Genomic DNA, 26,710 nt, shown 5'->3' on the forward strand with positions numbered 1-26,710 from the left:
AAGAGTGGCTGTATACCATAGCCATCATGGATTTTTGTTCAGCCATGTTAAACTGAACTCCCCCCCCCAATGCCATTCTGCTGCTTCCCAGAAGCTCATGTCAAAACAAAATCTTATAAAACGTATAGTTCTGAACTCAGAAACGCTTGCTTATGGACTGCCTTCAAGTCGATTCTGACTTATGGAAACCCTATGAATAGGGTTTTCATGGTAAGCAGTATTCAGAGGTGGTTTACCACTGCCTTCCTCTGAGGCAGCTTAACAACCCTCTATGTTTTCGTGGCGATACACAACTACTCAGAGAGAATCCAGAGTTCAAAGTGTAAAACAAGAGGGGAAAAAATCCAGACCCCTGTTGGACTTTTTTTTTTGGTCAGTGGTCTCCTAATTTGCTGAAATTAATTAAAAATCACCCATGTTCACAGAATACCTGTAATCCTATTACTGACCTTGCCCCATACTCTGACCTTCATATTTGAAAGTTAAAAAAATGCACAGTTGACATTAATTTAAGAAAATTAACAGTGGAGTCTATGAAAGTGCAGACATGCTCGGTAAAAACCGTCAGTGTTCTAAAAGCCAGATTAACAGCTGTTTGGCTTGGCTAACCAGGCGGCCACATCCACACCAGACATTTATTCCACTTGAAACAGTCATGGCTTCCCCAAAGAATCCTGGCATCCTGGCTGGATCCTTTATGATTGAGAGCACCATAAATCTCACTGCAGCGTAAGTTCATTTGCGTTACTCCCCCAATGGAACTGAAATTGCTGGTCTCCAAACTTGAGAGGTTTATATAAGCCGCTGTAAAAGGAAGCTGATACAGTGTTTCACAGCATAAGGTTTAGCAATGTAATGGACGTGCCACTATGCTTGGTCACACATTATACTGAACATAGGTAAATGCTGTCTCTACACATATGCAAGTCTTTGTGTGAAAGAGTGTGCACTAGGGACGGGGGAGAATATCTGCTAAATCAGACTTAGTGCTGGATTTTGACTGAATTTGACAGTCCACAATCTTTTCGGACTGACACTGATTTCTTGTCGCGGGACACAGCTGTAATCGGCATGGATTTTTTGCTGCCACAGCTGCAATCAGCACAGACTTTCCCCCCTGAATTCCCCCCCCCCATTTTACATAACTATCTTTGTAATTTCCTCTAAGTTGCTGCATTTGTAACACTATTTTTTTTATTAAGAAAGCTTAAAATTTAGCAGGAAAGAAGGCGTTAAAATAGGAATAGCAAAACAGAGGGGAATCATTAAGCAGCACATCAGTTAGCCTGAGGCAAGAGACAGACTCAAAGGTGATTATCTGCCTCATTCATGTGTAAATAGCAAAATAACCCACGTGAAACACTGTGATCAAAAAGATCTGGAGCTGAAATCACCCCCCAAAAACCCACAGCACATTGAATAACCAAGTGCCAAAGCACGTGGGAACAAAAAAAAGGTTGGATCAGGATCGAACGATGGACTATTGGAATACAAGTGGATCAGAACTAGGCAGCGAACCCCATCCCTAATGTGCACTTGTTGATTTGTTCAGGTCAACTCTTGTGTATACAGACTGTATACTAATTGAATGTTTTGTGCAAATAACTGTATGAGTGTACAACACAACTATTTGTGTACATGTGTACACAGATGGTGTACTTGTTGAATGTAACTTGGGAAGTGTAGTTTGTGAAGGGTGCTCAGAGTTGTTAGGACACAGATTTCTAGGATGAATAATGCAGGAAGCATAATTTTCTAGGTTAGATTCTCTGTAGAAACAGTAGTAACACATGAAAGATGCGAAGTAAGAAGAACACCAACAAACATACAAAACTGTAATTCTCCATCTTTGGAGATGGCAGGTGTTGCCACCACTCACCATATGCTCAGAGGCACATGTTACCAAATTCTTCCAAGCTACACAGGAAGTGGATTGGACTGTGAAAGACCAACACAAAGCGTCTTTGCATTTTGACAAATTTGTATGGCAGTACAATACCTCAGAGAGGAGGTCAGGTCTCCTGCTCCCCTGGTGCATTCACTATAGTTGCCCAATTTCCCTGGTTTTTAAAGATTGATAGAAATATCTGTTGGCTATAGGTACGTTCTCAAACCACAAGGCTTTTTTGCCTATTAGTGAATCAAATCTCATGCTGCTACGCATTGGCATATAAATTCCACCAGCTGCACCATCTACCCAATTCAATGAGCCTCCCCAAGTTTATTAATGGAATCCTTGCCATCTTAATTCAGTGCACAGATGGCGAACTCAAGAGAACATTCTGTTGCTTATGCAATGCTACTATGCTACCATTGGGACTGGAATGACTCAGCTGGCCAAATCCCCCATCAAGCAGTTGAAAGCAGTGGCGGCTGGTGGCTCCGTCTGTGGAATCCGCTCCAGGTTTTGGTACAAACTTTCAAGGATCTTTCCTTGAAAGCTCAGGCTAAAACCCAAAGCGGATTCCCCTGCCCCACCGGCATGGAGACACCAGCTGACATTGTTAGAAAGGGACCCCCGCACAAAAGCCTGCTTCCTGTCGCCTGTCTCGGTGGTCTTCCTGAGGCTAGGAAACTGACTTGCCGAAAGCTTGAAACACATGAGGATATTTAAACGGCAAGCTGGGACCACTTCAACAACCAATCTGCTTGTGACAAAATATGCCAGCTTGCATTAGTGGCTTCTTGCGCCCCAGCAATGAATGAACTGGGAGAGGCACCAGCACGTATTGGGGACCCCAAAGGGCTTTATGTAACTCAACCCAGAATAAAGAGAATGCACAGAAGTGAGTTCTGGTTACAGAGCAGCATCCTTTGCCAAGACTCCACGAGAGACACCGAACACAGCGCTGGGCTCAGAAGTCTACTTCTACTCAGCAATCTCAGGTTCAGGTTCTTTTCCAAGGACTTACAGATCGCGCGCAACGCTTTCCCCACCCGCTCCACACTCCCTCCCCACCCTGAGGCCCGTAATGAAACGCAAAACGAACAAACAAAAATAATCTACTGAAAATATTTACCACAAGAAACTTTGAGGCCCCACCTGGTTTCCTCCACGGTTTGTCTTCAAACGATTCTAAATCCACTTCTATTACAGGCAAGCCGTTTATATTCCCGGCAGCATCTAAATCAATACCTTTGGGCTGCGACTTGGCTTTGAAGAGAGGGAAACAAGATGGTTAGGGCTAAGACTTCGCCTCTGATCCATTCATTTGGTGAGCAAATTGATCTGCTTTAAAAACAGAACAAAAAAACCTAAAAGCATCAGTCACCTGCATTCTTCCCGTTTGTGAGCTCAGTCACAAGTTGTCGAAGTTACTCTCTCTGTTTTCTTGAAAGAGATTCAGGTGTAAAGATAAACTATGGGTTATCATTAACTGATTAAGGGTCAGGCTCGTGCACCCTCCCTCCCCACTCTACTCTCCAGTATGGCTGCTTTTGCACTCAATTACATTCAGACCCTAAACTGTGGTTAATCATAACTATGGCTGTATAAAGAAACTGTCCCCTCAGTCACACTTTGCAAAAACACAAGTTTAGATATTTATGTTAATTTTTATTACAGGGTCTATGGAACTCCCTGCCACAGCAACAGAGTCCCTCAATGTGACTCTTTTCGGCTGCCACCCATTCCCTTAGAATTCTTTTAACGCCTTCTAGTAGTTTGTTGTAAGAGGCTTAGACGAGAGATAGTTAAGCAACACGAGAGCCAGAATGAACTATTAACTAAGACTGTTGATTAAAGGAATATTTTGTCCATAAGAGAGGATGTTTCAGTGCATGGGGCTCTTGCATGCGTTCGATGACAGCTTCCAAGGACTTGTTGCTTAACCAGCCTCTAAAAGCCTGCTACCCCCAAGCCAAATTCCGTAAACCTCCACCCCCGCCAGATTCACTCATAACCCCATCCACTTACTGGCAGTGGTGGATTTAATGTCTAGGGGGCCCTGCACACAGCCCTTGGGGGGGGGACCCTTTGTGTTCACCTTTACTACTGCGTGAAACAGCTGCTGCGCTTTTAATTGGAGAAATGAAGAGTAGAATCCACAGATACCTCTAAAAGAGGATTAGACAATCTCTTGCAGGATAAGGCTAACGGTGGCTGCTAGCCACAATGGCTATACTCTGCCTCCGTGGTTGGAGGCAGCATACTTCTGAATGCCGGTTGCTGGAAACTGCAGGAGGGGAAACTGCTCTTGCGCTTGGGTCCTGCTTTGGGGCTTCCCACAATGGGCATCTGGTTGGCCACTGCAAGAATAGGATGCAGGCCCAGATGGGCCACTGGCCTGGTCCTGCGGAGCTCTTCTTATGTTTTAACGCAACAAACTAAAATCCTAGAATTGAACAATGGAAACTCATTGTCTGTAGTCACATTTCAAAGGTATCCTCTCAGTTAACAATACATATTAAGAACTCAGGGGGAGGGGGACAATCTGCCTCAGGCCCTCATTTCCTCCAGTTGTACTTCTGGTTATTTGGGACAGTTTAGCTGATTTTGAAAACCCTCTTGTGGGACCTTCTTCTGCTATGTCCTTGACACAGGGAAGCCTCTCAGCCTATCACAGCCTCCAGCTCCCTTGTTCTGATCTCCACCAGTAAAGTACAGATATCACACTGGGGATGAATAGCATCATATTCGGGCCTAAGCTACCCACTTTCAACCAAGAGGATGGAGCAACTCCCCTGTGAGGAGGAAAGGTTGCAGCATTTGGGGCTTTTTAGTTTAGAGCAAGGACAAGCAAGAGGTGACATGAGAGGAGTGTATAAAAGTATACATGGCGTGGAGAAAGTGGATAGAAAGAATCTTTCCTCCTTCTCTCCTAACACTAGAACTCGTGGGCATTCGATGAAGCTGAACGTTGGATGATTCTGGACAGATAAAAGAAAGTACTTCATCACGCAGGCAATAATTACACTATGGAATTCGTTCCGACAAGAGGTGGTGATGGACACCAACTTGGAGGGCTTTAAAAAGAGGATTAGACAAATTAATGGAAGATAAGGCTATAAGGCTGCTAGCCACTATGGCTATGTTCAACCTCCACTGTCTGGGGCAGAATGATTCTAAAAACTAGTTGTTGGAAACTGAGGAGGGGAGAGTCTCTTGCGTTCACGTCCTGCTTGTGAGTCTCCCATAGGCATCTTGTTCATCACGTGAGAACAGGATGCTGGACTAGATGGGCCATTAGCCTGATCCAACTCCTTACGTTCATATCCCTCAATTCTCTTCTGTCTTTGCTTATGTCATACCTCCCTCATCAAGTTACTTCCTCAAATGACAGTTAATGACACAGAGACACTCAGAGTCTATTATTTCCTAGACCAATCAACATGAATTTACATGAGCCAGGCCCAGTCTATAAATACCAAAAGAGATTGTATCTCTCTCTCTCTCCTTTCAGAATCTGTCAGCAAGCAGCTACCACTTAACGGGTCTGCATCATATTAAGAGCACAAGACCTCATACTTTGACAGTTACACTCTGACATCAACAGAGGTCACAGAAACCTTTTCCAGAGGACCCAACTAAGCACACAGATACATACACAGCATTTCTCCACAGGTTGACTGAAACAAGCCAACCTCATTAAGCCGCAGCTTGTTTCAGGGTCCATAGTTAAGACTAACCATAGTTGTCCAGGTTCAGACACAACACTAAACTGTGGTTCATGAAAAATGTAAGCAAAAGCTGCCCACGTAGGAAGAGGAATCATAGAATCATAGAATAGTAGAGTTGGAAGGGGCCTATAAGGCCATCGAGTCCAACCCCCTGCTCAATGCAGGAATCCAAATTAAAGCATTCCCGACAGATGGCTGTCCAGCTGCCTCTTGAATGCCTCCAGTGTCAGAGAGCCCACTACCTCTCTAGGTAATTGGTTCCATTGCCATATGGCTCTAACAGTTAGGAAGTTTTTCCTGATGTCCAGTTGAAATCTGGCTTCCTGCAACTTGAGCCCATTATTCCATGTCCTGCACTCTGGGATGATTGAGAAGAGATCCTGGTCCTTCTCTGTGTGACAACCTTTCATGTACTTGAAGAGTGCTATCATATCTCCCCTCAGACTTCTCTTCTCCAGGCTAAACATGCCCAGTTCTTTCAGTCTCTCCTCATAGGGCTTGGTTTCTAGTCCCCTGATCATCCTTGTTGCCCTCCTCTGAACCCGTTCCAGTTTGTCTGCATCCTTCTTGAAGTGCGGAGACCAGAACTGGACGCAGTATTCAAGATGAGGCCTAACCACTGCTGAATAGAGGGGAACTAATACTTCACGCGATTTGGAAACTATACTTCTGCTAATGCAGCCTAATAGTGTTTGCCTTTTTTGCAGCTACATCACACTGTTGACTCATATTCAGGTTGTGATCAAGGACAATTCCAAGATCCTTCTCACATGTAGTATGGCTGAGTCAAGTATCCCCCATCTTATAACTATGCATTTGGTTTCTTTTTCCTAAGTGTAGAACTTTGCATTTATCCCTGTTGAATTTCATTCTGTTGTTTTCAGCCCAATGCTCCAGCCTATCAAGGTCCCGTTGAATTTTCTTTCTGTCTTCCACGGTATTAGCTATGCTCCCCAATTTTGTATCAGCTGCAAATTTGATAAGCATGCTCTGTACCTCCTCATCCAAGTCGATAATAAAAATGTTGAAGAGCACTGGGCTGAGAACAGAGCCCTGTGGTACCCCACTCGTTACTTCCACCCAGATTGAGAAGGAACCATAGATAAGCACTCTTTGAGTATGATTCTGGAGCCAGCTGTGGATCCACCTGATAGTTGTTCCATCCAGCCCACATTTAGCTACCTTGCTAATCAGAATATCATGGGGCACTTTGTCAAAAGCTTCGCTGAAGTTGAGATATATTATGTCCACAGCATTCCCACAGACGAGGGAGGTTACTCGATCAAAAAATGAGATAAGATTAGTTTGGCAGGATTTATTCTTCATAAATCCATGTTGGCTCCTAGTAATCACTGCATTGTTTTCAAGGTGCTTACAGATTGACTGCTTTATAATCTGCTCCAGAGTTTTTCCAGGGATTGATGTTAGGCTGACTGGTCTGTAGTTCCCCGGTTCCTCCTTTTTGCCCTTTTTGAAGATAGGGACAACATTTGCTCTCCTCCACTTATCCGGCACTTCACCAGTCCTCCACGATTTCGCAAAGGTAATAGAGAGCGGTTCTGAGAGTTCTTCAGCCAGTTCCTTCAATACTCTAGGATGCAGTTTATCGGGCCCTGCCGATATGAACTCATTCAAAGTGATTAGGTATCCCTTGACCATTTGTCTATCAATCTCAAGCTCCAATCCTGCCCCTTCTACTTCATGTTTCCCGGGAGGGTCATAGACCCTTTCATGGGAGAAGACTGAGCCAAAGTAGGAATTGAGCACTTCTGCCTTTTCTTTATCATCTGTTATCATTTTGCCATCCTCACTGAGTAGCTGTGCCACCATTTCTTTTCTCTGTCTTTTACTATGTATGTACCTGAAGAAAGCTTTTTTGTTGCTTTTAGCATCCCTCGCTAACCTCAGCTCATTCTCAGCTTTAGCCTTCCTGACACCATCCCTGCAATTCCATGCTACCTGCCTGTACTCTTCCTTTGTGACCTGGCCTTCTTTCCACCTTCTGTATGGGTCCTTTTTTGTTTTCAGGTCATCTCTAAGCTTTTTGTGAAGCCACATTGGCTTCTTCTGCTGTTTCCTCCCTTATTTTCCTTGTTGGAATTGCTTGCCATTGCACTTTTAGAATTTCCTTTTTTAGAAACTCCCACCCATCTTGGACTCTTTTTCTCATTAGGGTCGCTTGCCATGGAACAGTACTTACAATTGTTCTGAGTTTATTGAAATCAGCTTTCCTGAAGTCCAGGGTGCGCATATGGCTATTCTCAGCTTTTGCTTCTTTTAAAATCAAGAATTCAGGTATGGTGTGGTCACTTTCCCCCAGAGTTCCCATAACTGCCACTTCATCCACCAAATCATCTCTACTGGTTAGAATCAAGTCCAGGATAGCTGACCCTTAGGTTGCTTCCTCCACTTTCTGTAGGAGGAAGTTATCTGCAACACAAGTCAGAAATTTCTTGGAGGGGCCATGTTTGGCAGAATTTGTCTCCCAACAGATATCGGGATAATTGAAGTCCCCCATTACTACATCATGACTCCTCGAAATATTGGCAATTTGCTTTTCAAAAGTTACATTCTCGTCTTCTCCTTGATTGGGTGGTCGGTAGTAGACTCCAAGCACCACATTCCTTTTATTACTTGCCGCATTAATTTTAATCCAGATACTCTCAGTGGAACTACCAAGTTCATCTTCCTGTATTTCTGTGCAGGGATATATATTTTTAACATATAGTGCAACTCCACCTCCTTTTTTATTCCTTCTGTTCTTCTTGAACAAGTTATATCCTTCAATTGCTGTATTCCAGTCATGGGAGTCATCCCACCAAGTTTCAGTTATACCTATCAAGTTGAAATTGCCCTCCTGTATTAAGAGATTAAGTTTGTCCTGCTTGTTTCCCATGCTCTGCGCATTAGTATACAGACACCGAAGACCATGTGATTTATGGCTTGGCTTCCTTACTACATTTTTCTGAGGGCTGTTACTGGGCCCTATTAGAGCCGATCTCTTTGGTCCCACTACTGTGCATAAGCCTTCATCAGTTGTTACCACCAAGTTTACGTCTCCCTCCCCTTTAGGATTCAGTTTAAAGCCCTCCTGATGAACTTCTCCATGCTGTGGCCAAACACATTCTCCCCAGTCCTTGTGAGATGCAACCCATCACTTGCCAGCCAGCCATCTTCCAGGAAGCATAGCCCATGGTCCCAGAATCCAAATCCAAAGGAGAAGGGAGAGGACAGCTGATCAGCCTGAAACTTCTCCTGTTATGTTAGGATGCAGCCAGACAGAGATCAGATGGGAGGGGGGGGGTCTAGTGTGGGTTGTTCATCAGCCAGGCTGTAAGTTGTTAGACAATATAAAGCCCCCCCACCAGAATCCAGACCAAGGGTTTCAATTCTTCCGTTTGGAGGCATGGACTCTACTTAGCCAAGGCTGCTTGCGGGCTCAGCTTCCTTGCCTCATGCACCTCAGCAGGGGTAGGGAACCTTTTTTCAGCCTCCATTATGGAGCTATGGGGCTGCATTCAATTAATGGGCAAGGCAAGAGGCAAAGTGCACAGAGCGATGGTAGCCAGAGGTTTCTACTCCCAGACACCCCTCTCCATCTAGCCAAGCAAGAAGCTTTATGACAGTTCAAGGGAACATCCAGTCAGGCAAAATCATTCAAGGAGAGGCGGAGCAAAGCTGGCGAGGGGTGCGGCCTGGGGAGAGCCCCATGGGCCAGATGCAGAGATCTGGAGGGCAGCATTTGACCCTCAGGGCGAAGGTTCATCGCCCCTGCTGCACAGGATCCATCTTGATGGGGGGTCTGAAAGGAGGAAAAGCCACACAGTCAATGAAAGCCATAAGAATACCTGATGCTGTTGCTCCATAGCCTCGGCCCGTTTTTAGATTCAGATTCATGGGGGTCCCCCTAGGGAGAGAGAGGGGGGGGGAAAGGATCAAGACACAGCTACAACAGACTGCTGGAATAGGCCTCTGTTGAATCCTCTCTTGGTTTGGTTTCAGTGAGCCACAAAAAGTGGCCAGGCTAACATGTGAGAAGCAGAACAGAGCCAAGAAACGTACCTGGTCTGATCAGCTGAAGTTCTAACAAAGTATGGAGCGTGACCCTTTTATAATCTCACACTTGCTAGAAGCCCACTGAGCAGTGACAGGTGCACTGTGTGGCATCTAGAAAGCTGTCACAAATTAGAGGAGATAACACTCTGCTAGGACAGACAGGCTGCATTCAAATCATGCTCCTAATCCTTCAAACCATGGTGAATGAGCTATGGGTGTAAGCACCATCAAACACTTCCTAGTTTTCCTCAAACCACAGTTTGCAGTGATGTCCAAACTTGCAAACTGGAGTTTGAGAGAGCCTTCAAACCAATATTGCAAACCATGGGTTTGAAGCAGGTATGGGGAACTGTACTCGGATCTAAAACTCCCACACTCCCTGCGGGCCCCTTTGACAGGTGGGTGGGACCGCCCACTGGTCAGTTGCCTGACATCAGGTGATTAAACTCTGAAGGAAGAATTGAGAGCACACTCTTATGATCAAGATTTTGCCTTTGTAGCACGGCCTAGATTTGAGCCGGGTTGCAAAGGAAGAACTGGAAGTACCCTAAAGAGTGCACTCCCAATTCTTCCTTTTCTGTTTGGTCCTGTGGATTTACTTATCCCGGGCCTGACATCATATCCGTTCAGGGGATGGACAAGGTGGGTGTGGCTTAGTGCAAACCATACTGTAGGCTAAATGTGGAGGCCTAGTTAGGCCCGCGAGTTGGAGGTTCCCAACCCATTGTTTGGAGGATTGAGGACGATGCCCAGATGCAGCCACTATCCAACATGGCACAAATCAGCTTCCTAGGACCTGTACACCCCACGCTCCAAATCTGAAAACATTGGTTAGTTCCTTAATGAGGTTAAACCACAGGCTGGCAGTGGGGCATTTTCAAGGAGTCTTATCACAAAAAGAGGGCACAATACATCATCTACAAAAAGATGACTCTCCCAATTAATCATCCCACAACAGGTCTGTGATTTGGATGGATCTCATAAAATAAAGCAAAACAACTGGCATGAGAGTTAATCCAGCTCTGGATTAGTAAACCCTCAACCCTGTTGCCCAACTGTGATTTATCAACTCTGCCCCAACACACCTCACAGATTACATAAATACAACCATGAATTCGGAAGACCTCACAAGACTTTCCCAAAAGCTATCAAGATGCCTCATAACCCAATCTGAATATACTTTCCAATGGATTATACCGTATTTGGAGGCCAAAACATAAATTCAGGGTAATAAGCTTCCTATCTATTTTTACCTTCCTGTTGTTCACTAGAAAGGAAAGGTATAAAAACACAATTGGAAGTCATACGAAGCTGGATTTCTGTTGCCCAGACTAGTTATTATCAGCCTTCCCCAGCTGGGTGCCCTCCAGATGTTGTTGGACTGCAACTCTCATAAATCACAGCCATCACAGTCAATGGTCAGAGATGATGGGAGTTGTAGTGTGGTAACATATGGAGGGTATCAAGTTGGGAAAGGCTGTTCTACAGTAACAGCACATGGGAACAGGGAAACACTGTGGTCTAATTACCCCAGAGCAGTGGTGGCTGGTGGCTCTATGTCAGTGGGCCAGTGGAATCCACCCTGGGTTTTAGTCCAAACTTGCAAAAAGCTGTCCAAGGTGCTGATGGCAAGGAGCCGCCAGCCCCCTCTGTCCAAGAGGCATCCTGATCTTTAGTGCCCCTTTCCCAAGGCCAAGGGCATGTGTCTTCTAACTTCTCAGACTGACTATATAGGCCCACAGTCTGCTCCTTTCTCTTTCCCCCATTTTCTCCTTACCTTTCTAAACGTGGAGGCCAACAGCGCAACAAAAAATAAAACAAGATCAGATTCTGAGCTGCTAAGGAATAAGGCCAAGATGAGAATTCCGTGAGCCTCGCAAACATACATGTAAGACGGCGCTCCCGTTTTGATATTGCCAATTGTGACTCGGATGTCATCATCATCGCTGTCACTTTCGCTGTCCTCCTCTTCATCTTCTCCACTCGGAAGGGCCTGACAGGGAGACCAAAAATGTACATGGTGAGAAGCCAGGTCTTAAAAAAAGGCCAGCACTGCAACACTTTAGGTTGGTTCAGATTCAGTGAGGCTGTAAACACACTAGGAGCCTACAGCAAAGCATTTACATGAGCCACACCTGGAGGGGGAACAGGTTGATCTGCCAATCAGCTGCGAAAACTCTTAAGCGAATTTTTTAAAAAACCCACACTTGAGCTGCTCCCACCATGATTTACAAAAAAAGGGGCAGGGTTCGACTAGAGTCATGTGCCCCCGTTTTCAGAAGAGAGAGGTGGAGATGCACTGGAACTGTCAGAACAGTGAGCACGTCTCTACTCCTAGGTTCTATTGCAATTTTAAGTAAATGAAGAAATAGCACAAGCCGCTACCCATGCAAAAGCAGTCTGCCTTTACCAATTAGTTAACAATATTTTACCAATGAACTGAACATCTTCCCAATCTGTTCTGGGTCTTTTCGTCCTTGTCTTCTTTTGTTAAGTATGGCAAAGAGTCAAACCTTTCTTCTAAACCAGTCTTCCTTAACCTGGTGCCCTCCAAGTATTTTGGGCTTCAACCCCCATCAGCCCTAGCCAGCATGACTGTACGATGCTGGGGCTGATGGGAATTGGAGTCCAAAGCACCTGCAGGGGACCAGATTAGGGGTGGCCGGTAAGCTTTCGGCTTAGTTAGGCTACTTACTTGATGCAACAGTTCTCGATCTTCACTGTTGACAATCCTGTTCTCCTTGGGAACATTTTGTAAAGGGTGAGATTCTGCATGTCTAATAAATGCAAAACACACAGACAAGAACAACTCACGTTGGCTTCTGCCCAAAATCCATCTCAGTCACAACGATCAACAATCCTGGCAAGGCAACAGAGGGCTGACTGACCACCACAATCAGCAAAAGACACACACACAAAATACTGTTTTCCGTTTTCTATACTGGTGCGTTTAAGATTCCTCAAATGGGATGCCCATTTCACATAGCACTGAATAATTGTGGCTCATGTATAGCTCTAGGCCAGACTTTCCCAACCTGGAGCTCTCCAGATTTTTTTTTTTAACTACAACCTCCATCACTGCTGAATATGCTGGCTGGGGCTGATGGGAGTTATGGTTCAAAACATCTGAAGGGCATCAGGATGGAAAAGTGTGGTCTAGGCTCATGACTCAAGGACTCCACAAAATCTTCCATGTGCTTCAGTTGTAGGGAGGTGCTAGAATTCCACGCAACTTGGATTTGGTACCAAATTTTCCATTGATTGGCTTATTCTCAATCGCTGAGGACTGGATTGTAATGTAGCAAATGTCCGCAGATATTTTTGAAAACAGACTTTTTAAAATAATCCACCTGTAAAACATTGATCATAAGAATGATAATTTATCAGGCTTTCCTATTAAAATATCAATTATTTCCTTTAAAAAATATCAATATTAAAATAAATTATTTTTCCGAGCAAAACAAAACACATGGATCAGTAAAAACAGCGGCTAGTGGATACAGAACAAGCTTGAATCGAAGCCAGCCTGCTAGGTCGACAGAATGCTTTGAACCAGCACTGACCAACAGATCCCATCCCTATTCAGCTGGCTTGGAGCTGGGATGGCTTAGAAAAGTGGCAGCTCTGCCTTCCAGCAAACCCGCCAATTTTTTATTTAAAACATTTCTGTCCCACCATTCCTTTAAAAGATGAGTGGGTAACCTTTGGTCTTCCAGACATTGTTGGACTACAACTCCCTTCTTCACTGGCCATTGGCCAAGCGGGCTGGACCCAGGAGCTGGAATTCACCAACTTCTGGAGGTTCCCCATCCAGGCTTTAAACTATCCAAGGGATAACAACAAAAACAGACGTTCTCAAAAAAGAAAGAATAAAAATGACTAAAAGCAGCAGAATAAAACTTACGCACTAATGAAAAGAGCACCAGGTTAGAGCAAACAGCAACTGTCATGAAAACAACCCCATAATAAAGGAAAAGAACACAAGCAAGATTAATGCATCTTATCATGCAGCGGTGGGGAGTCATTTTCAGCCTGAGGGCCATGCTACCTTCTGAGGGCCAGTGGTGGGTGGGGTCAGAGGGAAAAGTGACTGGAGCAACAAATGTAAATGTTACCTTCTATATAGCAGACTAGTTGATGCACACACTCAGGCACCCCTCTCCATCCAAGCAAGCAAGAGGCATGATCAGAGTTCCAGAATATATCCCAGCCAGGCAAAAACAGTTGGCTGTGGCCTGGGGAAGAGTTCTAAGGAGCTATAAAGATGATTTCTGTACTTGCTCTTCAGAGGCAACTTCTTCAGGAGCTAAAAACAAAAATAGTACCTTGTGGACAACACCATGGTCATTACCGCAAAAGTATTTATACAAGAATTTAGAGGCCATTTCTTGCAACTGCAAAGCAACTGGGAGAGTGGGGTTTCCAACTCAGGTGCATTTGTAAGAAATGGCATTTCTCTGACTATTTATTTTGTCAGTCAGGGCACAGAAATATTTTATGTTATGTAAATGTGGTGAATGTACCTCTAATTAACGAGCATAAAGGTTTTAGGATGTCAAGTTTTGGTATCGGATGTGGTCTCAAATATGTTTGTAGCAATGACCATGGTGTTGTCCACAAGATATTATTCTTGTATTTATTTTGTTTTCGTTTTTAGCTCCTGAAGAAGTTATCTCCAAAATGCATAGAGCAAGTAAATAAAACATCTTTATAGCACCGGAGTTTGTGTCTCTTTTTTCAGCTATTATTCAGTGCTTTCCCCCTTTTTGTTCCTGAAGAGGGCCAGGTAGAGAGAGATGCCGGAGGGAGGGGCTGCATTCAGCTCCCAGGGCCTGAGGTTCCCCACCCATCCTAAAAAGGAAGGTCTATGCCTTACAATATGGGCTCCTCTCAGAAGGCAAAGTCCCAAAACCTAGGCACATGGGGCAGTAAAGAATTTCAGCTCATGGTTTCAACTACGAGTAGAGATGCGAACATCAGGAAAAAGATTCAAGGTAAAAAATGAGGTTTTTTTCCTGGTTTCCCCCCAAAGCTTTCTTGTGTTTCCCCCCCCCAAAAGAAAAATTAAAAAACGGAAAAATGCCCCCCTCCCCATTTTTTCAAGCCTTCGCCTCTCTAGCTATGAGTGGAAAGGACAAGGCTCCATGTGTACTTGGTCTGCATGTCATTCTTCCAGGAGCATTCTGGAGAAGTAGAGAACCAATGGCCAGTCCTGGCTGGAAAGGGATCCTTCAGGAAGCACGTTCATCCCTCAGTTCCTCTAATGCAGGGGTGGGCGGGCGGAAGGGGGACAACAGCTAACCTGTTTGGCCTGGGAGGCAGTTTCAACCAATCCATGCCCACCTATCCTACACCTGACAGCACATATGATGTCAAGGGTGGGGCAGGTAAGGGCAGGGGTTGGCTGAAAGGGGCTTTGCACAGTGCTTCCCAAATGCCTGGCAACCAGCTGGATGTCGGACGTTTGGGAAGCGCTGCACTTTGACAGGAGTCAGTCACCTGATGTTACTATGATGGACTGGTGGGTGGACCTACCCACCTGTCTAACTTGGCCTGCAGGAGCAAGAGGAGATAAAGATCTGTTCCACCAGGCCAAAAGAACCCCCACCCCTGCTGTAATGTATCATCTCATCCAAGCACACAGTGCTCCATAACTGAAATGTCCTCACTGCTACACAAGGCCAATTGTAATCAATCATCAACCCAAAGAGTGGATGTTGGATTGTTAAAGCTCACCATTTATTTATTTTCATCCATGTTTTCTGTTTGTTTTTTAAAAAAAGACAACCAAAGCAACTGACAAATAGAGAAATGCAATCAAGCGTAAAAGCAAATGAAATTTAAAACCAATAAGCAGCACTAAAATAGCCTTCCCCAACCTGGTGCCCTCCAGATGCTGTTGGGACTACAACTCGCATTAGCCCCAGCCATGCACAAAGGTGGGGAAAGCTGCACTAAAATGATCCCCCACAAAAAATCAATAAAACAGCAGTTCAAAAGCAGTAAGAGACCACCCAATTCCTCAAAACAGCAAATCAGGAATAGCCAACACAGCATCCTCCAGATGTTGCTACACCATACATTTAAATCACATGGCTTCCCCCAAAGAATCCTGGGAACTGTAGTCTGTTAAGGGTGCTGGAATTGGAGCTCTGTGAGGGGCAAAATACAGTTCCCAGGATTCTTGGTAGGGAATGTAGTTAGAGTATGCAGCCACAGATAGGCTTGCAAGCTGATGGGAGTTAGGAGCCCAATGTGACCTGGAGAGGCACAGCTTTCCCTATCCCTGCACTAAGCCTATTCTGCTTTGGATTCTTTGAACTACGTGAGAAGAAAGAAGGCATAAACATATCAAATAAATACAGAAATTACAAATATATGCAACCACATCCCCCCCCCGAAAAAAACACATTTTGACTCTGAATGAAAAACTTTTAAGATTTACCCAGGGATCAGTCCATCTTCTTGCTTACCATTGTCATCTGAAAACACAAGAAAAAAAATGCATGAAAGGCAATACTAAAGACTTCAGAAACTTTAGGGTTCTCCCATGCCACCACATCTGGGCACATTCCTACCTACAAAATATGCAACAAGCTTATGGAACTTTTCCCCTCTGCAAAAGTCAGCGCAAGGTATCGCCAGTATAGTATACAGGCATACCCCGCTTAACGTCGCTTCACTTAATGTTGCCTCGCTATAACGCACATGCTCCATACGTCCCCATACCCCGCTTAACGTTCGCGCGCTTCGCAATAATGTACACTTTATAGGCATGACGCTGCTGCCATCTAGTGGTGATTGCGTGCAGTACAAGTGAAAATAACTGCTTCACTTAAAGTTTATTTTCGCTTAAAGTATGCTCTCCGGTCCCATTGCGAACGTTAAAGCAGGGTATGCCTGTACTAATATACTCTGGCTGCCCAAAGATGTAGCAACATAAGGAGGAGGGTCACCCCAAAGGAAATTATCCTTACGGTGTCTTCCCTTCTGGGACGGACAAGGGCTTCACCCACATGAAGGTGGCAGATAAAGGGAGGCAGGGAAGTGGAGATCTCCCAGGGTGAGAGCTGCGAGCATCTGCCATTGTCTGTGAGGGCGGGAGGGGGGAATTAAGAGCTACTTTTGCATAGGGAGTGGATTGTGTAGTTGTACATTGTTTCAGTGTTTTCTATACCCTGCTCCCAATTTCCCCCTCCCTCATTTCTTAGGTTGTTGCTCTTATACGTTTTACAGCTGTACCTGAGATAAACAGAGAAGTGAGACTTTGCATTTTTATGATGTATTTCTTATTAGAATTGCTTTACTTTTTTGTATTGTATAGATATTTTATGTTAAGTATTGGCATGTATTGTTCGTTATGTTCTGTGTCGTGAACCACGCTGGGGTCTTTTGACAAAGGCTGTTATATAATTTAATAAATAAACAAACTAATACCAAAGAGTGGTTTATCAGTCAATTTCTGTTCCCAGGGAACTCTGGGAATTGTAGCTCTGTGAGGGGAATAGGAGTCTCCTAGCAACTCTCAGCACCCTTCACAAACTACACTTCCCAGGATTCTTTGGGGGAAGCCAGGACTGTTTATTTTATTATTTGATTTATATCCTGCCCTTCCTCCCTGCAGGAGCCCAGGGCGGCAAACAAAAACACTAAAAACACTTTAAAACATCATTAAAAAACCTTAAAATACATTAAAACAAAACAACATTAAAAACATTTTTAGAAAAGCTTTAAAAACATCTTTTTTTAAAAAAAGGGTTAAAACATATTATTAAAGAAAACATATTAAAAGCAATTCTAACACAGACTAACTGTTAAAGTGATACAATACTGTTGTAAACATAGAGTGAAGATGGGGCCTCAGTTATCTTGCTTTGGGCCACTGCCGCATCCACGACATCCCATTCTAGGCTCCCTGCTGGTCCTGGTTGCCTTGTGCAGCAGTGAGGCCTACAGATCCCAGCATTTGCTTTCAGTACCAAAACTGAGGTGAGTTCAGAGTTCTTCCACGCAAAAAATAATGCCTGGTCATCCAGCTGCTTTCTTCATATCAACAGTTTAATTTGGAGCGGAGACGGGGGATTTTGTTGTCAGTGGCATTGCTAGGCCGAGGTGACACAACTTCACATAAATTTTTCATTTGCTAATAATGTACAGATGCAAATTTAGGTCTCTGTGCAAGTTAAGATGAAATTTAAGATACGGCGGGGAAGGGCTGGAGATCTGGCACATAGCGCAAGATAATCAGGATTAAGCCCCCCCAGATCTAAAAAAAATGCCCCTGGTTGCTATTGTTAAAACAACATGGGTCAGAAACGGGTCAGAAATCATCCAAAGATCTAGCAGTGTATCCCAACCTACCTTCTGCCCAACCCTGCCAGAAATTACCCATTTAGGAGAAATATTAGGTTGATTTCTTTCTTTTTTTAATACTAGTAGTTCTCAAACTTTTTTTCTCCCACAGACCACCTAGAAATTGCAGAGGGCTTTGACAGACCACTCATTGATTTTTCTGTCTGTTGTAGCAAGTGTAACGTGCTGTGCCAGATACAGTATGATTTTTAATTGTATTTTAATTGCTTCTTTTAATTATTAAGCCACTCTGATTAGTTGATAAACCACTCTGGGAACTGCAGCTCTGTGAGAGGCATAGGGGTCTCCTGACAACTCTCGGAACCCTAAACAAGTGATAGTTCCCAGGATTCTTTGAAGGAAACCATGACTATTTAAAATGGCATGACGCTGCTTTAAGCGTGTAGCACAGATGGTGCCAAAGTCACCTGGCACTTCCTAGCTTAATCCTGGCCACGAAATGCTAGAGGAAAGTGTTGCAGAAAGGAGGTGGGCTCAGACTTTGCCAGACCTCGAAAGGAAAGGTCTGGAATTTAAATTCCATAGAATTAAAAAAACCAACATGGATATTCAATGCGATGGATATGTTGTCTCCTCTCTTAAATCACAAATCCACAGACACGCCATGGACTACCTGAATGAAGGAACACCAATGGAACACTGGTGGTCCAAAGTTAGGTAGCCTCTGGTGTAACATACTGTTCTTTTGCGATGGTCTTAAAAGCTGCCATATGGAAATACAAAAATATTGTCAGCCAAGCAAGCATGTTCCCCAAAATCATTGGTTTCTTTTTTTTTTACTGGCCTGGCTGTCCAATTAGATTTATAGTAGTTGTTTTGTGTCCTAAAAGTAAACAACCCCCCCCCACACACATCATGACTTTTGTAATATTTTCTCACCCAGTTGTCTGGAAACAAATTGTCACTTGTTATGGCTGAAGACCAAGTGGCTATTTTGAAGTCAAATGCAGCTCCCATCAGCCTTAGATAGCGTGGCCAATGATCAGAGATGGTGGGAACTATAGTCCAACAGCATCTGGAGACCTACAAGTTCCCCCCACCCTCCTGCCTTAAATAATATTACCATCATGCACAAGCATTAAGAAAATATTGGAGCAAAAATTAAGTAGAAAGAGGAGTACTTTTCATGTCTCTCAGCCAATCAAAGAATTTTGATTGGTTAACATTTAAATGGATTTTACATATCACTACAGCCTTGGTATGGATGCGTTTTTAAGATGTGAGGTGTGAGCTTAACAGCTACATAAAGAAAAACTTTCACTGTAAGAGGAAAAAGACACTGTGAATAGTTCCCCCCGCATCTCTCATACAGTAACATCCCAGAACCAAAGAAAGTAAAGGTGTCCCTGCACTTGTAGAGCGAGTCGTTTCCGACTCTCAGGGTGACGTCTTGCAACGTTTACTAGGCAGACCGTATATATGGGGTGGGTTTGCCAGTTCCATCCCCGGCCTTTCTTTACCCCCCAGCATATGCCGGGTACTCATTTTACCGACCACGGATGGATGGAAGGCTGAGTGGGCCTCGACCCCTTTTACCAGAGATTCGACTTCCTCCTTCCGTTGGAATCGAACTCCGGCCGTGAGCAGAGCTTCGGCTGCGTTACTGCCGCTTATGACTCTGCGCCACGGAGGATCTTTCCCAGAACCAAAAGTAGCCTAAAATTTAGATAAGCAGACTCTTAAAATGCAACCTTGCCAATTAATTTGGCCACACCTTCATTTTTAGGTGAGTCATCTCCTGACATTTCTTCACAAACAGGAAAAAAAATAATAAAAGTACTTGACAACTTTATATGAAACATGCCCTTCAGCCTGCGAGTACTCGCAGCCTAACTGTGCGGCACAATCCTATCCACGTTTACTCAGGCCTGCAGAGTTTAGTGGTAATTCCTCCCAAGTAAGCGCATGCAACCTTAGATTTGTTCTTTTTCTTTTCTGCTTTCCTCCCATACTGAAAAAAACACTAGCAATCCCTTGTTCTTTTGCACTGGCGCAGAGATGTAGGGAAGACACCACCAAAGAGTGCACACATTTACTTCTGAACCATGCACACTGTCACATCCCAAAAGAAACAGCAGAACGCCATGATTGGAAATTCCAGCAGTATTTTAACAGCAAACAAAATGGAAATGGACTGCCTTCAAGTTGATCCTGACTTATGGTGACCCTATGAATAGGGCTTTCAGGGTAAGCGGTATTCAGAGGGGGTTTACCATTGCCTTCCTCTGAGGCTGAGAGGCAGTGACTGGCCCAAAGTCACCCGTGAGCTTCATGGCTGTGTGGGGATTCGAACCCTGGTCTCCCAGGTCGTAGTTCAACACTCCAACCACTAGGCCACACTGGCTCTCGGGGAATCAAAAAGGGGCCTAAAACCTCTGCCAATTTTTTGTTGGGGAGGTGAGGATGGGTGAAATCATGAAAATGGAAGCAGACTGCCTTCAAGTCGATCCTGACTTATGGCGACCCCATGAACAGGGTTTTCGTGGCAAGCGGTATTCAGAGGGGGTTTACCATTGCCTTCCTCTGAGGCTGAGAGGCAGTGACTGGCCCAAGGTCACCCAGTGAGCTCCATGGCTGTGTGGGGATTCGAACCCTGGTCTCCCAGGTCATAGACCAACACCTTAACCACTACACCACACTGGCTGTCTTAAATGTAAATGTACTGCCTTCAAGTCGATTCCTACTTATGGCGACCCTATGAATAGGGTTTTCATGAGGCTGAGAGGCAGTGAGTGGCCCAAGGTACCCAGTGCGCTTCAAGGCTGTGTGGGGATTCGAACTCTGGTCTCCCAGGTCGTAGTCCAACACTCTAACCACTACACCACACTGGCTCTCAACAGCAAACAATCACTGCTCAAATATGAATTTATGATCTTTCAAGGAGGTCAAGGTTCCCACCCCCTTGTCCTCACAACACTCTTGCAAGGTAACTAGACCAAGGTCACACAACAAACTATGCAGCTGAAAAGCGACTGGAACCAGGGCCTCTCTACATGCCCAGCACTGAGACCTATACATCACATGTGCATCAGTGCACTCAATACCAACTGGCCCTCTGGCTGAGCAAATCAGCAACTCGTGACTTCAGGGTCAAATTCAGACACTGGCCTGGCTTGCCCTTGGTTTGTTTGATCACCCAAACTCTTCCCAGCAGCTTAATTATGGTTTGTTTACTGCCAATAAACCACCATTTGAAGCCATAGTTAGTTGGTGGCTTCTGAACCTTGCTTTGTTTTAACTGTGGCTTGGCTTTACCTGCAAACCCAGCATCCTTTCTTAACCATGGCTTGGTTGTCCACCCTAGACACTCATCAAGCTGCAAAGCCAAGAACACCCAGAAAACAAAACAAACTGGGGAAACAAGCCCATGGTGTGTTTGATTGTCTGTGGGATAACTCATGGTTTGATTGTCTGTGGGATAACTCATGGTTTGTTAAATAAACCATGGCCTAATGTTATGTGCTAACTAGGTCACTGAGTACCACTGGCTGGCCCCACAGTTGCCTACCCATTGGTGAGCAAGATGAAGTGAGAGCACAGAGCAGCCTTTCCCAACCAGTGTGCCTCCAGATGTTGTTGGACCACAACTCCCATCTTTGCTGACCATTGGCAATGCTGGCTGAGGCTGATGGGAGTTGTGGTCCAACAACATCTGGAGGCACACTGGTTGGGAAAGGCTGGCATAGAGGCTGCAACAATGGGACGTGTTGGCAGTCCACTTTGGGAAGGTATGAGAGACAAAAAGTGCCATCATCAGTCATTTCTATGTCTAAAGGAGTCTCCTGATTCTACACAGAGATAGTCTGGATCCAACATTGGGGCAAATTGAGCACTGTTGTGAAAGTTAAAGGATACTGCTGCTGAAATTTCAAGTTTTCCCCACTGCTCAGATAAGACTGCTCCTGAGGAGTAGTCATATAGAAAATCTGCCACCCAATGTCACACGACACCAACTTTCTTTGCTCTCATCAGTGACACAGAACGCCTAAGCCTGCAGGCACAGGGCCAGTGGGAAGCTGCAAGGGTGCCCCTCTGCCTGGCTAGCCCCCTTACTAACCCTCCAGGCAAGGAGAGACCTGAATGTTCAGCTGCTGTCTTGAAAGTGGGCTGAATGTCTGCGTATTATTGTAATATGCAATTCTTACTTCTGGTTCCGTGCCATATGCTTTATGGTTTTACGTTTTGTCACTTGGAGATTCCTCATGTGTCAAGTGACTAATAAATTGAATGGAAATTAATAATATTATGCTGAAACCAAATCCTTAAGTTATGTAACTGTTCTAATTATGGTCACCAGTCCACAGTTTGATGCCATTTGGTATCCCTGACCAGGGTGTGCTCAGGGCAGGTGCCTTATTTGCATTGCCCTAGCCTAAGGTTTTCTTAACCTGTGGTCTGTGGACCCCTAAGGGCTCTGTGGATGGACTTCAGGAGGTCTGTGAACCCGGGCGCAGAAAGAAAAAAATCAATTTCCAATGCAATAAAATGAATTGTATTTAGGTATCGGAGTCTATTGCTTTCATTAGATTCTCAAAGGGGTCTGGAACCCAAAAAAGGTTAAGAATCATTGACCTAGCCATACTCCTGGATGAGTGGGTTGGAGGCTGAGCCTAGATCCCTTTTCCAAGCAGCTCTTGGAAATAACTAGCTGCTACCCAAGGCTCTAGCGCAGGGATGGGGAACCGATGGCCATCCTGATGTTGTTGGACTCTAACTCCCATTGGGAGCAGCCAACATGGCCAACAGTCAGGGATGATGGGAGCTGTAGTCCAGCAATATCTGGAGGGCCGCAAGTTCCGCATTCCTGCTCTAGATGATTAACATCACTTGTTACACTTTATCCTCAGCTCCCCCACAAGAACAAAAGAAGCTGCCTGGTACAGAGGCAGACTCTTAGTTCACCTTGCTCGGTATCGGCTGCAGCAGTGGCTCTCAAGCTTTTCCTGCGCATGGACCACCTGAAAATTGCTAAAGGTCTTCGCAGACCACTTAATGATTTTTCTTCAAATTGCAACACAATAAAATACAATATTAAATTAAATTAAAATTCAATACAATTAAAAATCAATACAGATATTCAGTGCGAGGGATGTGCCATCTCTGGCTCCAACCACAAATCCAGACACACTGTGGACCCCCTGAATGGAGCTCACGGACCACAGTTTGGGAACCCTTGGTCTACAAACAAAGGCTCTCCAGGAGTTCGGACAAGAGTCTTTCCCAGCCACTCCCAGAGATGCCAGTGCGTGAATCTGGAAACTTCTGCATGTAAAACAGATGCTCTACCCCTAAGCTGCAGCCATGAGATTTGCGAACTCAAGACAGAAGGACTTTTCCTTCTTTTTTTGATCTACGCACATGGATAGTAGTTCAGACAAACCTAGATTTGAGAACAGGAGTGGCGGACCTTTTTCAGCCTGTTAACGTCAGCAGTGGGCGCAACCAGAGTGTGTACTTGCACTCACATACCCACTCCCCATGCACATTCCCCAAACACACCTGCTCAGGCACACATTTTCCTCCCCTCCCTTCCCATTTATACTCCTGAATGAGGGGGAGGCAGCTCTGGTTCCTAAAGGGCCGTCACCTGCTTGAGCACATTTCTCATTTGTTTCAATGGTGGCAGTACTGAACAACCAATGCCACTGACAGCAGACTGGATGCACCGATGTTGCAGCAGTACCTGAGAAATTATTATTACTTTTTAAAAAGAGTGCTCCTTCCTATCCCAGACAGCTCCAACCTCCTCTTAATGGCGGCGGCCATTCAGTGCTGCCACTGCAGAAGCAACCGCTGGTACATTTGCTCAGGGACTGATGGACCTTTAGAAATACCTTGGTAGGCAGGATCTGCCCTGCGGGCTTGCCACCACTCATTCAGAAAATTCAAGGTTTGTACAGATAGTGGTGGAATGCAGTTTGACCTGCAACAGGTGCAAGGTAGCCCTCAAGACATTTGACAACGTTTAACAACTCCCATCACCCCTTACTATTGGCCATGCTGGCTGGGGCTGATAGGAGTTGGAGTCAAACAACGTCTGGAGGGTCACAAGTTCCCCAACCTGGTTCTAATCAACAAAAACCAGAGCAGTCACTCATGCAGAGATACAGCAGGGAGCTTCCTTTTCTGGATGGCGCGTCCAGCTCTCAGGAGCCTTTCATTCAAGGATGGGGAAACCTGTGGCTCTCCCCAGACGTTGCTAGGCCACAGCAACATCTATAGTCTCGCATTAGCCATGTTTCAGTCAAGCAACATCTCGACAGTCACAAGTTCCCAATGCCAACTGTAGAAGATATTCTAATGGCATGGAAAACATATTTCTGCCTCATATGCCAGTTTGTATCCCTGCCCATGACACTTGCTACTCCAGCCCCGTGACACCTTCTGCCACCTGAAGGTCCTCTGTTCCATTTGCCCTTCCTCCTTGACTGGCCTCTAAGACAGCTATAAGAAGCCACCTCGCTGCTTCTCCCTCAAAGCAGACCTCCTCCATGAAGCCTTTGGAAAAAACACACACACAGTCAGCATTCCCTGCTGTGACAAAAGTCCAAGTTCACCTTACGGCTAACAAGAAATAGGGCGTTTGGGGCTCTCGTGTCCAGATTGTGGGACTCCTTGCCCAGTAATATTAATCAGGCATTGTGTCAAGCACCTGATTCAGACCCTTCTGTTCAGATGGGCCATTTCTGATGTACAGCTCAGTCCACTGCTTATTGCCTATCACTGTCCAGAGGTTCAGTACTTTGATGCTACATGATGGATGCCTTATGTTCACCACATAGGTACTCTTTTTATTGTACAATATGTAGGCTATTAAATAAATATGCACAAACTCCCCTGGAATTTGTATTCCCCTTTCCCCGCCCAAATTTCCCCCCTTGTGTCAAACTGTGGAGAGCAATCTCTGCAGGGCAAGAACCAGTTTTATTCTTTGTTAGCCTGTAAAGTACCACACGTTCGGTATGCACTATCTATTTATCTACAACATTTTAATGCTGGTTTGCCCCTTTAGTAGCAGTTGGTTTTTTAAATATTTATTTTTATTTGTTTTAGAGCATCAAGGGTTTTCTTTTCTTTTTTCCTGAAAGGCAGGATAGAAATGGTTTAAAACAGGGGTTCCCAAACTGTGATCCGTGGACCACTGAGCTTCATTCAGGTGATCCATGGCATATCTGTCATAACGGATTATCTGGATCCATTTCAGTCTGGTTTCAGGCCTGGATACGGGACAGAGACAGCTTTGGTCGCCTTGGTGGATGACCTTCGCAGAGAGCTGGACAGGGGGAGTGTGTCCCTGTTAGTTCTACTGGACCTCTCAGCGGCTTTCAATACCATCGACCATGGTATCCTTCTGCACCACCTTGCTGGGATGGGACTTGGGGGCACAGTGTTACGATGGCTCCATTCCTTTCTGGAGGGACGAACTCAGAAGGTGGTGCTGGGGGACTCCTGTTCAACTCCTTGGCAGTTGACCTATGGGGTCCCTCAGGGTTCAGTTTTGTCCCCCATGTTGTTTAACACCTACATGAAACCACTGGGAGAGGTTGTCCGGGGGTTTGGGGTTCGGTGCCCTCAGTATGCGGATGACACCCAACTCTATTTCTCCTGTCCACCTAAAGCCAAGGAAGCTGTCCTGGTCCTGAACCAGTGCCTGGCATCAGAGATGGACTGGATGAGGGCGAACAAATTGAAACTAAATCCAGACAAGACAGAGGTGCTCCTGGTCAGTCGAAGGGCAGATCAGGGAATAGGGATTCAGGCTGTGCTGGATGGGGTTACACTACCCCTGAAGACACAGGTTCACAGTTTAGGTGTGCTCCTGGACTCAGCTCTGAACTTGGAGGCCCAGGTCTCTGCAGTGGCCAGGAGTGCCTTTGCCCAGTTAAGACTAGTGTGCCAGCTGCGCCCGTTCCTGGAAATGCCTGATTTGACTATGGTGATGCATGCCTTAGTTACATCCCGTTTAGACTACTGTGACGCGCTCTACGTGGGGCTGCCTTTGAAGACTGTTCGGAAACTTAAACTGGTACAAAGAGCTGCAGCCAGAGTATTAACAGGGGCTGGTTACAGGGACCATACAACTCCCTTGTTACAACAGCTCCATTGGCTGCCAGTTTGTTTCCGGTCACAATTCAAAGTGCTGGTTTTGACCTTTAAAGCCTTATAGGGCCCAGGTCCAGGCTATTTGTCAGACCGTATCTCCCTATACGAGCCTGCCCAGGCCCTGAGATCTTCAGGAGAGGTCCTTCTCTCAGTCCCAACACCCTCGCAAGTGCGATTGGTAGGGATGCGAGATAGGGCCTTCTCGGTGGCTGCTCCTAGGTTCTGGAACTCCCTTCCTAGGGAGGCACGAATGGCCCCCTCCTTGCCATCCTTCCGTCAGCAAGTAAGGACTTTTTTATTCCGACAGGCCTTTGGGATAGAAGGTGTTTAGAACTGGGCTTTACAAGGCTTGTTTTATTGTTTCACATTATTATTCGTATTATTTTAAATTGTTTTTAGATTTTTAAGTGCCTTTTACGGTTTTAAGGTTGTGCATAGTTTAATTGTATTTTAATTGTATGTTTTTCTATGTTTTTAACTACATGTAGTTTTATTTGTAAGCCGCCCTGAGTTCCAGTTTGGAAAAAGAACGGGGTAAAAATAAAGTTTCATTCATTCA

General features: G+C 45.1%; 1 protein-coding gene across 2 annotated transcripts in view; it reads right to left on the reverse strand.

Moving 5' to 3' along the window:
- Nucleotides 1-26,710, reverse strand: part of LOC133371212 (pre-mRNA 3'-end-processing factor FIP1-like) — a 63,424-nt gene that overhangs the window by 33,692 nt on the left and 3,022 nt on the right. For both annotated transcript variants that reach the window (XM_061598391.1, XM_061598390.1), the window contains exons 2-6: nucleotides 16,121-16,157; nucleotides 12,371-12,452; nucleotides 11,562-11,668; nucleotides 9,468-9,526; nucleotides 3,044-3,154 (exon numbers count right to left, since the gene is read on the reverse strand). In XM_061598391.1, the coding sequence (XP_061454375.1) occupies nucleotides 3,044-3,154; nucleotides 9,468-9,526; nucleotides 11,562-11,668; nucleotides 12,371-12,452; nucleotides 16,121-16,157 (396 nt within the window). The remainder of the gene's footprint in view (nucleotides 1-3,043; nucleotides 3,155-9,467; nucleotides 9,527-11,561; nucleotides 11,669-12,370; nucleotides 12,453-16,120; nucleotides 16,158-26,710) is intronic.

This window comes from Rhineura floridana, chromosome 16, assembly GCF_030035675.1.
Source record: "Rhineura floridana isolate rRhiFlo1 chromosome 16, rRhiFlo1.hap2, whole genome shotgun sequence".
NCBI classification, from domain to species: Eukaryota; Metazoa; Chordata; class Lepidosauria; order Squamata; family Rhineuridae; genus Rhineura; species Rhineura floridana.